Source organism: Diabrotica virgifera, chromosome 8 (genome assembly GCF_917563875.1).
Source record: "Diabrotica virgifera virgifera chromosome 8, PGI_DIABVI_V3a".
Lineage (NCBI taxonomy): Eukaryota > Metazoa > Arthropoda > Insecta > Coleoptera > Chrysomelidae > Diabrotica > Diabrotica virgifera.
This window is the reverse complement of record NC_065450.1, coordinates 22,158,581-22,171,250: the sequence shown is the minus strand read 5'-3', so window position 1 is coordinate 22,171,250 and position 12,670 is coordinate 22,158,581. Positions and strand designations below refer to the sequence as shown.

At 33.7% G+C, this 12,670-nt stretch overlaps 1 protein-coding gene across 1 annotated transcript in view; it reads right to left on the bottom strand.

The window, feature by feature from the left end:
* LOC114333317 (poly(rC)-binding protein 3) overlaps positions 1-12,670 on the bottom strand; it is a 754,646-nt gene that overhangs the window by 22,193 nt on the left and 719,783 nt on the right. The window contains exon 9 of the mRNA XM_050658849.1: positions 1-12,670. This exon is cut by the window's left edge and continues 22,193 nt beyond it. Within this exon, the coding sequence (XP_050514806.1) occupies positions 12,586-12,670 (85 nt within the window). The 3' untranslated portion in view covers positions 1-12,585.

Here is a 12,670-nt window from a genome sequence, read left to right as displayed (position 1 = left end):
CGTTTCGCTGAGATCGCATGTTGAAATATTTTCCTAGCGGCGCCTTTTGATATTTTCATATCTGGGTTAACAGAGAACTTGAATCGTGTCGTCATTCATTTCATTAGAATAGTGTTGGGCTGCGTACTCCTCCCTGTCGGAGACTTCATTATAATTTTCATCCCGATTTCTCTGAATTATTTGTTTCTCTTATTTATATCAGTGAAATTGAAAATAATAGCTATTCAAAAACCAACAAATGGCAACCATAACAAACACCTTAAATTTATAATGATAAATAAAAATGACTAGACCTTTAATATCGAAAGATATGGTATACATTTAAGGACTAGAATACACTTTGATTAATACTATCAACAAGCGTAAAACCAAATTATAAATAAATTATGTCTTTTAAACACTTTTCTCAGTCCGCTATTTCTATTATATTTGTCAAAAATTCTAAAAAGTATAATAAAAATTGTGGTAGATAAATGTGGGAACTTACAGAGTATTCAGCTCCAAAGTTAGGAAAATATAGGACTGTCGAGACTGCAAGTCTTTTTCCATGTTAACCTTGTATACACTGTATGCATAGAAATGCCCCAAAAGCGTCTACTTAGGCATTTTCCTCTAAAAGTGTATTACACAATTTTTGTTAAATGGAAAAATGTAAAGATCTATAAAAATGGAGTAATAAAGTCGATATATTGTCACATCAGAAAATTTCCAATAAAAAAATTATAACAGGTAAAAATTTATTACGTCAAAATATATTTGTTTTATTTTCAAACCATCGATTTGCAGTTTAACCATCGATTTATAAAATACTGAAATTAAAACCCAACTATAGCCTCAGGTATTCTTAACATTCTGTTTTTGATTCATTCGTTTATGTTGGATAATAAAAAAGTTAGGTACTTTAACAACTAGATATATGTTCTTCATAAAAACACGGTGTTTCTAAATAAGTGCGACAAACTTTAAGGGATAATTCTGCATGAAAAAATAATGACAGTTGGATTTATAAAGTATTGTCCGTAAATGTTTCGTTTCCGAGATACGGGATGTTGAATTGTTTCTTACAAACTGACGATTTATTTTATTGCTTTAAAACCGGTTGAGATACGTCAATGAAATTTGGTGGGTTTTAAGACGTAGTTATGCACATTTTTGACATACAATTAAGAATTTAATATTCACCATTAGCGCGCATATGTGTAATATGACCGATCATATTACCCGTATGCACGCTAATGGTGAATATAAAATTCTTAATTTTATGTCAAAAAATCCGCAATAGCTATCTTTTAAAGCCTACCAAATTTCAGTTGCATATCTACAATGGTTTTAAAGCAATAAATAAATCGACAGTTTGTAAGAAATAATTCAACATCCCGTATCTCGGAAACGAAACATTTGCGGACATACCTTTATAAATCCAACTGTCATTATTTTTTCATGCAGAATTACCCCTTAAAAGTTTGTTGCACTTTTTAGAAACACCGTATATTGATGAAGAACATGTCTAGTTGTTAAAGTACCTAACTTTTTTATTATCCAACATGAATGAATCAAAAAAAAATGTTAAGAAAACCTGTGGCTATAGTTGGGTTTTAATTTTAGTATTTTATAAGTGCTAGAATATTCCATAGGGTGATGCGAACTTTGAGAAAAAAACACAGTTTGATTGGTACACCCAGTATACAATGAAAATTTACCTGTTTAGCAACAATATTATTACAGTGGTATTGTTAAAGAATCAGGCTATAACATGTTCAAAAAATCATTTAAATCACCCAACAAGTTTAGGAAATATGAGACCTAAATGACCAAAATTTTTAAGTGGGCCGATTTCTATGCACGTTTAGTATCGAATCACGATAAAATAACTCGATATTGATGCGTAGCGACATCTGCCTAAAACAATTGAAAGCTTTATTTCCGAAGAAAATAAAATTAATGAGACCAAACGAATGTTGGATTAAAGAAGACTAAGGGGAGATCTATAATGTGCATCTCACTTCCCGTCTATCCAAAGTGGCAATTTCTTCGGAAATAAAACTTTGCAATTACATATATAAAAATTAACGCATACTTAATCACAGAAAATTTAAAAAATTCTTAAAATGAGAGGGTGTATGTGATCGGATCTTCTAATGTGACAAATTTTAATACTCGGTTGTTCCCACATAAACTAGCATCACAATTGTGAAAAGAATAATAAAACTAAGTAATAAAAATGTTATGCTTGCTTTTTAAAGCAATTTTCAGTGTTTTGGAACACTGCCGGGTACTAGTATATACGATGTATATTACAAGATGCAAATTGTGAGCAAATTTCAAAATAGAAAACATGTTACGGTACCTATACCTGGTACATAATATATACGAGGATCGTTCGTAAAAAAGGTTCCCAACACCGCTGAGAAAGAACACGACGTACTGTGAGAAATCTGGCAACACTGTCTTATCACCAACTCTCCCTCTCTCTCAATCCCACCACTCGGGCCTCGCTACAGTGCTCGGAGCCGGACTACTAGCAGCCTTCGAAGATGGAACTCCCGGCTCCTCGCTGTTAGCGCCAGATACGATATTCGTGCTGTGTGTGGTACGTTTTCTAAATGCAACAATGTAAAGACAACAAGGAAGAATTTTTGGATTCCATTGTTATAGGCGACGACAAATGGGTGTTTCAAATTTACCAAACAGCAATCATGTGAATGACGTCACTCAACCTCGTCGAAGCTGATGAAGTGTAAACAAACGCAGTCGGCTGGAAATGACAACCGTCTTTTGGGACAGGAAAGGCATACTGTAAGGGCGCATGTCTCAGTCTTTTAAATATCTCGCAATATTTGTGAAACTAACAAAATATACGAAACAGGCATAATACCAAATGATTGGCTGACATCGGTGTTTATACCAGGACCAAAGAAGAGAAACTCCAAGAAATGTGAAGACCATAGGATTATTAGCCTGATGAATCGTATGCTACAGCTTTTCCTACGAATAATACACAATAGAGTATACAATAAACTAGACGATTTAAGATTAGCTTCGGAACAAGAGAAGCACTTTTTTCAATACGTGTGCTGGTTGAAAGATGTAGAAATGTCGATTCTGATGTATACTTGTGTTTTATAGACTTTCAGAAAGCTTTTAACCTGGTAAAACATGATAAACTAATAGATATTTTAAGTCATGTAATATCGACGATAAAGAGTAAAGGATCATTTTAAACCTCTACCAATAACAAAAGGCTAAAATCAGAATAAAAAGCGAAACATCTGGAAAAATCAATATCGAGAAGGGAGTAAGACAGGGACCTTTGCTGTTTAACGTTTACTCTGAAAAGATATTTAAGAAAGCTTTGGAAGGCACCTCGGGTGGTATAATTATAAACGGGCAATAATAACCTGCGATACGCTGATGGCACGGTCATTTTGGCAGATAATGCTGAAACACTGTAACGCCTAATGAACGGAGTAACGACAGCCTGTAGAGAATTTGGGATGAAATTGAATACAAAGAAGACAAAAACGATGGTCATCAGCAAGCATCAAATCAGAAGGGTGAAGGTCAATGTCGACGGAACAGATCTGGAAAGAGTAACAAGAATAACGTACCTTGGAAGTAACCTTGATAAAACTTGGGACCACTCATTCGAGATCAGAACACGTCTGGAGAAGACACGTACAGTGTTTTACAAAATGCAAAAAGTTCTATGCAACCGCTAGTTGAATATCTCATTGAAAACTAGTATACTTAAGTGCTATGTTTTCTCCACCTTGCTTTATTGTGTTGAAGCCTGGACAATAACAGAAGCAATACAAAAGAGAATCCAAGCATTCGAATGTTGGTGCTATCATAAAATGCTCAGAATATCCTACATGAGCTATACGACAAATGCGGAAGTCTTGCGGAGGATGAATAAGGAAAGAGAGCTTATGCTTATAATAAAAGAACGGAAAACACAATATTTTCGTCACATCATAAGAAATCAAAAGTATGAACTGCTCTAACTTATAATCGAAGGAAAAATCAAGAGCAAAAGGGGACTAGGAAGAAGACGCAACTCTTGGCTTAAAAACCTACGACAATGGACGAGTCTGACCTACGTAGCACTATTCAGGGCGGCTGCAAATAAGGTTAAATGGGCAAATGTAATGGCCAACGCCCTTAAGGATAAGGCACCGTAAGAAGAAGAATATTTGTTACACTTAACTGTTGTTCCATGAGGATAAAGGTCGATTCCTTGTTGAAAGAATTTCGCATCTGGTGGTAACAACGATCGGGAGCCCCATCTTCGAAGACTGCTAAGCCAGCACTGAGCAATACAGCGAAGCCTGAGTGGTGGGATAAGAGAGAGAAAAAGCTGATGCGTAAAACAGTGTTGCCAGATTTCTCCCACTACGTCGCATTTCTTCTCAGCGGCGTAGTGAACGTTTTTTTACGAACGACCCTCGTAGTTTCGGAACTTGCAATTTTATACACGTTCGATATACTGTGTACATACTCCTCGCGAATCTATTCACACTAAAACAAAATTAAAATTATTATAACATGTTGCGATAGTGCAAACTCCAGTTAAGTGATCACATTAATACTACCGCTATTTACAAATAAACGTACGTCTTAATTGCAAAAATATTGCATTGATTTTTATTAGAATAGTCGAGTGAAATGAGCATTTTTGATGAGATTGTCAATACTTAATTTTTTGAAAATTACCCAGTCACTATACTTCGATATTCTGAAGCTGAACCTTCCAGCAAGAAATTTACGTTTCAATCCTCTTAATTTGTAAAATAAAGTAGTGATTATGTATTTCGAAAAAATCCTTTTATTTGAAAGAATTGGTTTATGCAATAATCGATTTATCCTGAAAGAATCCACTAATATAACCAACACAACATAATATATTCCATCAAGTATCTACACACATAGATGTAGTAATAATAAACTAGACGTAGAACTTGGAAAAATAAGTGAAGCCCATTTTTTTAAATTAGTGCGCGTGTTGCTAGGTGGAACAAATAAGGAGGCAAAAAATGTAAACATTGTTGATTGTTCATTGGCGGATTGATGGAAGGATGGAACTGTATGGAAGGCTGTTACTCCATCTATTGCGCGGTCGGCCGATACTTCTACCGATTTATCTCTTGCTATTTTGACCACACGTGTCTCCCCCATTTTGCTTATGAGGATATTCCATTCTTTTTTTTATTTAGTGTCCATTCGTTTATATGTTACATTTTCTTCTAATGTCTTCACTCCTCTTTCGATCTCTGTGTATTTCCTGTAATTCTTCTCAGTACTCTCATCCCTGCCGTTTGTAGTAGTCTTTGTATTGTGGCTGTATCAGATCTAGTTTCTGATGCAATATTGTTATACAGTCGAACCCGCTTATAGGAATATCCCGGTTTATGGAATATAAATTCGAGGTCCTGAAACGTTTCCATTTACTCTTTAATAAATTTATCCGTTTATTGGAATATGGTTTAGTAACCTAATATCGCTTTTTAGAATAATTTTTGCAGGTCAACAAATAAATTCTTAGGTACAATTTCCTAAAAATTTTAAATTTGCCTGATATAATGTTTTGTCGGTAAGAGCATGGAAAGCCTGCTGTTTTGTATATTATTACGGTTTGTCAGGTACCTAATAAACACTTTATTACTGTGTTATAAGTAAACGCCTCTTTCCCACAGAAAATTCAATCGTATGCCGACAAGGTCATAAAATAATTTCATTTGTCTACAAATTTTTATAGGTACATTGCCACACACTTGGCCGTTTTTAGAAACAGCATTTTTCTATAAGATTATTTATTACCAATAGTTGATCGTTTGTTCGAAAGTCTTTTCTAAAACCCAATTCCAATTTATTGTCTAATCGTTTCGTAATTATTTTTGTAAATATATTATAAATTTTTATTTACATAAAAAGACCTAAAACCATATGCATATATATATTGACATAGTATGTACTATAATAACGTATATTCGGTACACTTATTTCAGCTAGCCACCAATGATCGGTTATTAGAATATCCCGCTTATAAGAATATTTTTGCTTGGCACGAAGCCTATTCTAATAAGCAGGTTACTGTACCGACTTTATAAATTCTTCACTTCATCTCAGTGTTAATAGGTATGTCGGTTTCGCCATATAGTGTTATTAAGGCATCTTGCCAGTCTATTTGCTTTTTGTACTTGATTTCTCACTTCTTTGTCCAAGTCTCCATAGCTGGAAAGTGTAATTCCAAGGTATTTTATTTCCATTACTTGTTCAATACTGATGCCATCAATTTCTATTTTTACATCTGATTGGTTCTGTACTGATTACTATTCTTTTAGTTTTCTAAGATGAAATTGTCATATTGAATTATTTTGCTCTTATGTCAAGACTGTGGACTAATCTTTGCAGACTATCTTCATCTTAGACTATCATTATTGCGTCCTCTGCGTAACTGAGTATTTTTATTTATGTTTCCCATTCTGTATACTCATCCTTTGTTGACGCTTTTGATGATTTCATCCATGATTAAATTGAAGAGCATAGAGCTCAATGAACTCTGCGTATGTCTTTAGGTTCTGTAAGATGCCCATCTATTCTGACTTCCAGTTTGTTGTTTTGGTAGATGTTTTCAATAGTTTTTATAATATATAGGGGAACTTCTTTATTATACAGAAGATCGATTACTTCTTCGAGTCTTACCCTGTCAAATGCTTTCTTCAAATTAATCAGACATAGAAATGCTGCTCTATTATACTCTAGTGATTTATCAGTACATATGTAATTTGATTTATGTAGAGTATTGCATCTTACACGATCTTCCAGTACGAAAACCCTGTTGTTCATCTGCTAAACTTATCCTCTGATTCAGTATCCTCTTATCCTTAGTTCTTGTAAAATTTTAGTTGTAAGTTTTAGGGTAGTATTTAATAAGTTGATACCTCTGTAGTTTTCTGGCTGTTTCTTATCTCCTCTTTATAGAGGAATAATAGAATTAATTCGCTCGTTCTCCATTCTTCCGATATTTTATAATTTTGTTAATTAGTTAATTGTTCTATCATTGCTACTGTTATATATAAAAGTTGGTTGTTCAAATTTATTTCAAGATATTTATTGCGATGGAATCGAGCATTGCGAATTATTCATTTGTTGTGAAGTTATTCGTACAATTATTATATGTACAAAAAAATTTAGATGATCATAAATCCAGAGAAATATACTAATAAATCATGTCCATGTATCTACGATACATGTGAAGAATGTTTTTCTTTTGTAACGAATGGATTTATTGTAAGTTCGTGTAACCTTCCAGCTAAAGTTTAGTCTCAGGGTTTTCAGGTCGCGCAAGCGCCCTTAACATGATTTAACGACTACTTACGTAGCCGGGACCGATGGCTTTACGTGCCTTCCGAACGGAGTATGACAAGCTAATAAAAAGTAATATCCTTTATTCGTTACGATGAATAAAGACTGCAAACAATGAATTCTGAGATAACTGTGAAGTAATCGACTGCACTAGTGCCACGCATTGAGTAAAACTATGTTGTTTACACTTATTGCGAAAGAGTTACTCATTTTCGAGCTCTAGTAACACAATTTTGTGCACGCAGAATTATTGTTTAGACACCCGGGTAAAATGTAAATAATTAACTGAATAAGTGTTATAGTGACTACAAAAATACCAATAATGAAGAGGCTACACGAAGATCTTGTAAAAAAGGTAAAACGTATTCTCAGGAAAATACTGAAGTAAACGAAATTACTGGTTTTTAACAGAAAACGTTAGAATGAACATGAATATAAATAAATGACATCTATCTAGTCAGACGTATCTAGTTGCTTTATGGGAAAAATATTTTATACCTTTTAAAAATATACGACGATAGCCAACGGTTGAAAACAAGCACAGCACATAAAGAAGATTAAAATCTCGATTAAAAAAAGTACAGTGATTGGGTAAGTTATGCACCTTTCTAACATATGCAGCCTAAGATGAGCAAAGTTGTGATATATTTTGGCACACACGAATTTTGGAAGAAACACTAAATACTATCAAATACTATGTACCACAGCCTAATTTATACGATTCTAACTCGACACTGATACTTGCAATCGTAAAGTGCCCATGTCACCCCGTAAGTTTCATAACAATACTGTATTTAATATACTACCAGAGCTGCCACCAACGCCAATAAAAGTTCTAAGAGTAGTCCAATGCATTAATAAATTATTGAGATTCTGCTTTATAAATAAAGGGAGAGATGTATTAACTAGGCCAAACACATTTATAAGAAATTTTATAATAATGGTGTGGTAAGGTAGACATAAAGTTTAAAAAGGAATAGTATCGGGAATTTTTCTATATTTTCTTCTTCTTCTTCTTCTTCTTCGTGCGATTAGGATTACTCCTGTTTATCTGCCTCAGTTGTTGTTGACTGTACATTGTCTTTCCACCTTTTCGGCGGCCTTCCAACGGGTCCTCTGCTATACGGCTTGTTGTTTTTACAGATAATCTATCTGGATCCATTCGGTTTACATGTTCGTTTCAGTTTTTCTTTCTTGTTTTTATCCACCTGTTAATATTTTGAATTTTGCATCGTTCTCGTATGCTTCTGTTGCTTTGTCGGTCTCTTAAGGATATGCACGCTATTGATCTTAATACTTTCATGTCGATATTGTTGATTTGTTGTTTCGTCTTTCTTGTATCGTTCCTTGTCTCCGCTGCATATGTTAGGATAGGTCTTACTGTTGTCTTGTATACTTTTATTTTGCTTTCCGTGGTCAGATATTTGTTTCTCCATATGGTTTCTCGGAGGCAACCACTTACTCTTGCTGCTTTTGTTGCGGTCTCTCTTCTTATATCTACTACTAGATAAAGAAACGCGAAATATACAATGTTTACTTCTTCACTAATACTTTGGTTCAATATTCAATAAAGTTATTTGTACAAGTTACAGATAAAATCTTTTTTAATTGATATACTGTGTAGAAAATCTGTGTCTTTATGTCTCATTAAGCTTTTTATCCTGGATCTCTTGCATTTTCTTCCTCTCGATCGTTATATGCCTTTCTTAGCCGTTCATATACTATCTATGTTTTACATGCTTCTCTCGTCATTAGATTCATTTCTTAAAAACTTGTTCAATTTGTTCTACATAGTTCCTCAATTTATTTTTGGTTTTTTTCTTGGTTTCTTACGGGGTTTAGTATTGTTCTAACCTATCATGTTACTTGGTGTAACCTATCATGATTCTGATCTATTTGAGATTCTCTGGCACCTTCGTAAGATATTTAATCCCCTCAATATGTAAGTTGGAGATTTACATCTCTCCTGGCTTGTCAAGTTTTTTTGTTTTTTTTTGTAAAAGTGTTACTACCTATATACTGTACTTATATTTTCACATGGATATAGAAAACACTCCAGATATTGTTAATTTGAATTCCCAATAACTGTTTTGCCACATTGAACGAGTAAGCCATTAAAACTCATAATTTTAACATTTGTTGTGATTTTTAAATGATCAAAAACTTTTACTATTGCATTGTTCTGTTCTCACAGAACAGACGATTTACATTCACGTATTACTGGATACCTAAATATACCAAATACATTAAAGCACTGGATATTTCTCACATTTAAAAACATTTAGATTACAAAGTTAAACATCCAGTGACATTTTTCCAGTAATAGTTGAATTCATTGGCAGCTCTGTCTATTTTTTCTAACTTAGAACACCGTACTTTCTAAAAACAATATAATTCACTTATTGTCCTGTCTTAAATTTAGATAAAATTTTATTCTATACTGTTTTATCACAATCTTTTCATACTTTAGAATTATTGCTGCGGTCTACTTATTAAAGCTCCGGTAACCGGAGGTGTTTTAAAGAACAGTACAGTTTTTGAGCAAATTTGGTATTGAGTGAAGTTACTGGTTTTTACTATTATTCATAGGTAAGTATTAACAATTGTATCGGTACTCTTGCAACAGAAACTGTGTAACGATCCAAAAGTTACAATTTTCTAAATTCTATTTAATTCAGAAAACACTAACTTTTATCTGACCCTGTATATCATAAAATTTTTATGGTTACCTACCGCAACCCATAGAAGATTTGCATTTTCAAAACATTGACAAGAAAGTTTCTCATATAAACATCCTAAACCTTCTAAGCGAAAAGCACTTTGGCTATTTGTTTATTTAATGATTGCTGGGAAGCGAGAGCTAGATCAAATCGTTCGATGGGCCTTATTATTAGGTTTTATATGATTGGCCAAAATTGAATCGTACCATATTATCCAGGCGTTGAGTGTCTTACTGAATGGAAGAATGTTTGCCTGAAATAGATCTTTTGATGATGCGATTTTCAAGTTCTTTGGCAGTAGTTAATAGTGTTGTGTGTTGATGTAAGCAGTCAGTAAATAAAGTAATACGAGGTTAATTAAATGTAAAGATGGATCAGACATTGTATTGTCAAGATTTTCCAATCTACGTTCATTTGGAGTTACGATATTCTCATTCATTATGTTGTTTATATGAGGGTTTCAGTTAGTAAAATATATGTACAGTCAAAATCGAAGACTTCCAGTTTTGGACAGCTTACGATCATATTTCACATCAGGGATCAGCAAAGAATTCTCTTAAATGCAAAAACGTCGCAACTGTCAACAAAACAGATGATGATCACCAATTTCTGTCAACCTGGAGACCTATAAATACCACAGTCCAGTCCATTATTTCTGCCAAATTAGCCTGCTTAAAACCCTCTCTCATGCGCCAATAATCAGCCAAGCGCAGCCATCTACCATCGACAGTATAAAACTGGAACTTCACAAGCCCCAAACAGAAGTGATTATGATATGAATCAATCTGAAGCTCCCTAAAGATGTAGCTAGAGGCAGCCAAAATACATGGGATCCAATCCAATAACCGAGTAAGTGATTTTTCAATCTGTTTTAATAATTATATTGATCTTGGTAACCATTTTATTATTTTTTAAGCTGTATGTTAGTTTCCTTCACATTATTTCATTTAACCAAAACAGCACTGAGCAAGAGTACCTAGGGAGGCAATTAAGTATTTTTGTTAAAAACCGTGTAATTTTTAATTCTGAAAACAAATCTACAGGAATCTACGATGGTATTTTCTAAAATTTCATCCCGAAAACCTCTAAATTGAAGGCAGTTTTATACCCAGTTTATATCACATTATTAATGATTTTTATGTAATGGACAACTGTCAAAATTTTCATAATTTTCAATAAGAAGGAAAGAATCCAAACGTAATGCGCGTATCGTAAAATTTCGTATACTTTTTATTATAATTGGGAATTTGTTATGCAAATAAACATTACACATTACACCAGTCACTTCACAAGTTTTAAGACTTATTGTAGTAACTTTAGTATCTCTAAAATGAGAAGATCCAAAGTAGTTTGAAGCTATTGGACATTACCCAAAATTAGTGATTACAAAAGAGATCAATCAAGAAAATCAATTAAAATCCACGATATATTAAATACATTATACAGTGCTAGTCAGAAGTCTCCTCCCCTTGGAATCCTTTGAACGGTTATACTTATGATAGTCAAATTTGGAGGGAGGAAATAAACGGACGTAGTCTTCTCAACTAGTTATAACAGGTGACGTAAAAGATGACGTTAAAAAGACGCTGTGACAGAAGCAATGGGAACTTATGGCAAGGGATATCTCGTTCGAAAAGTATTGAGCATACCCATTCAATCATACTAATTTTGTTTAGGTTTAAATTAGTACACACTAAGCCCAAACAAAATTAGTACGATTGAATAGGTATTTTCAGTACCTTTCAAATGAGATAAAATATATCACTTACCATAAGGTCCTATTCAAAATTATAGGTCACAGTGGCTCTGTAACGTCATCTATCACTATTACGTCACCTGCGGAGAAGCCTACGTGCGTTTCTTCTCTCACTCCAAATTTCTCTATTGTTCAAAAGATACGAGGGGGGAGGAGACCTTTGGCTAGCACTGTGTACGTAGTTTGCAAGTATTCAGAAATTAAAGCAATTAGTTGTGAACTAACTCTGACATCGACCCACACAAAAGATGCCGTCACAATTTGAAAACTGACATCAAACGTTTGACAGTGGCCATTTGACAGTTGTCCGTTACTGTTTTAAAATACTCTTATAATTAACGACTGACATTTTGAACAGGACAATAAACAAATAAGTTAACTATAAAACATTAATATATCTGCAACAATTTAACTGTTTGTAAAAATATTAGTTTGTCTGGATTTCGAAAAATGGAACTAACTAGCATAATACTTAACAAATAAAAATGAAAACCTTTTGAGTTTTATCTAAATATATCATATAAATGTACATTATAAAACGTGAAAATAAAAATCTTTGGCTTTGTTCCCCAGTACCAATCTTGTTGATTTTTTTAGTTTATCAAGATTATAAACGACATATTGTCAAACAGTATAATTTCACAGATCAGGCGACGACGTTTTCGATATGATTGAGGTGAATGCGTACACCAACTACTGAACTTGGGGCTCACCCAGTTTTACATCTTTGCTTGCGGGTGGTCTTCAATGAATGGGGGCCTTCACGATGTGGTTTGGAGCGATGTAGTGGTAGCCTGGTAGAGGCAGTCCTGCTGTCTCCATAGATATC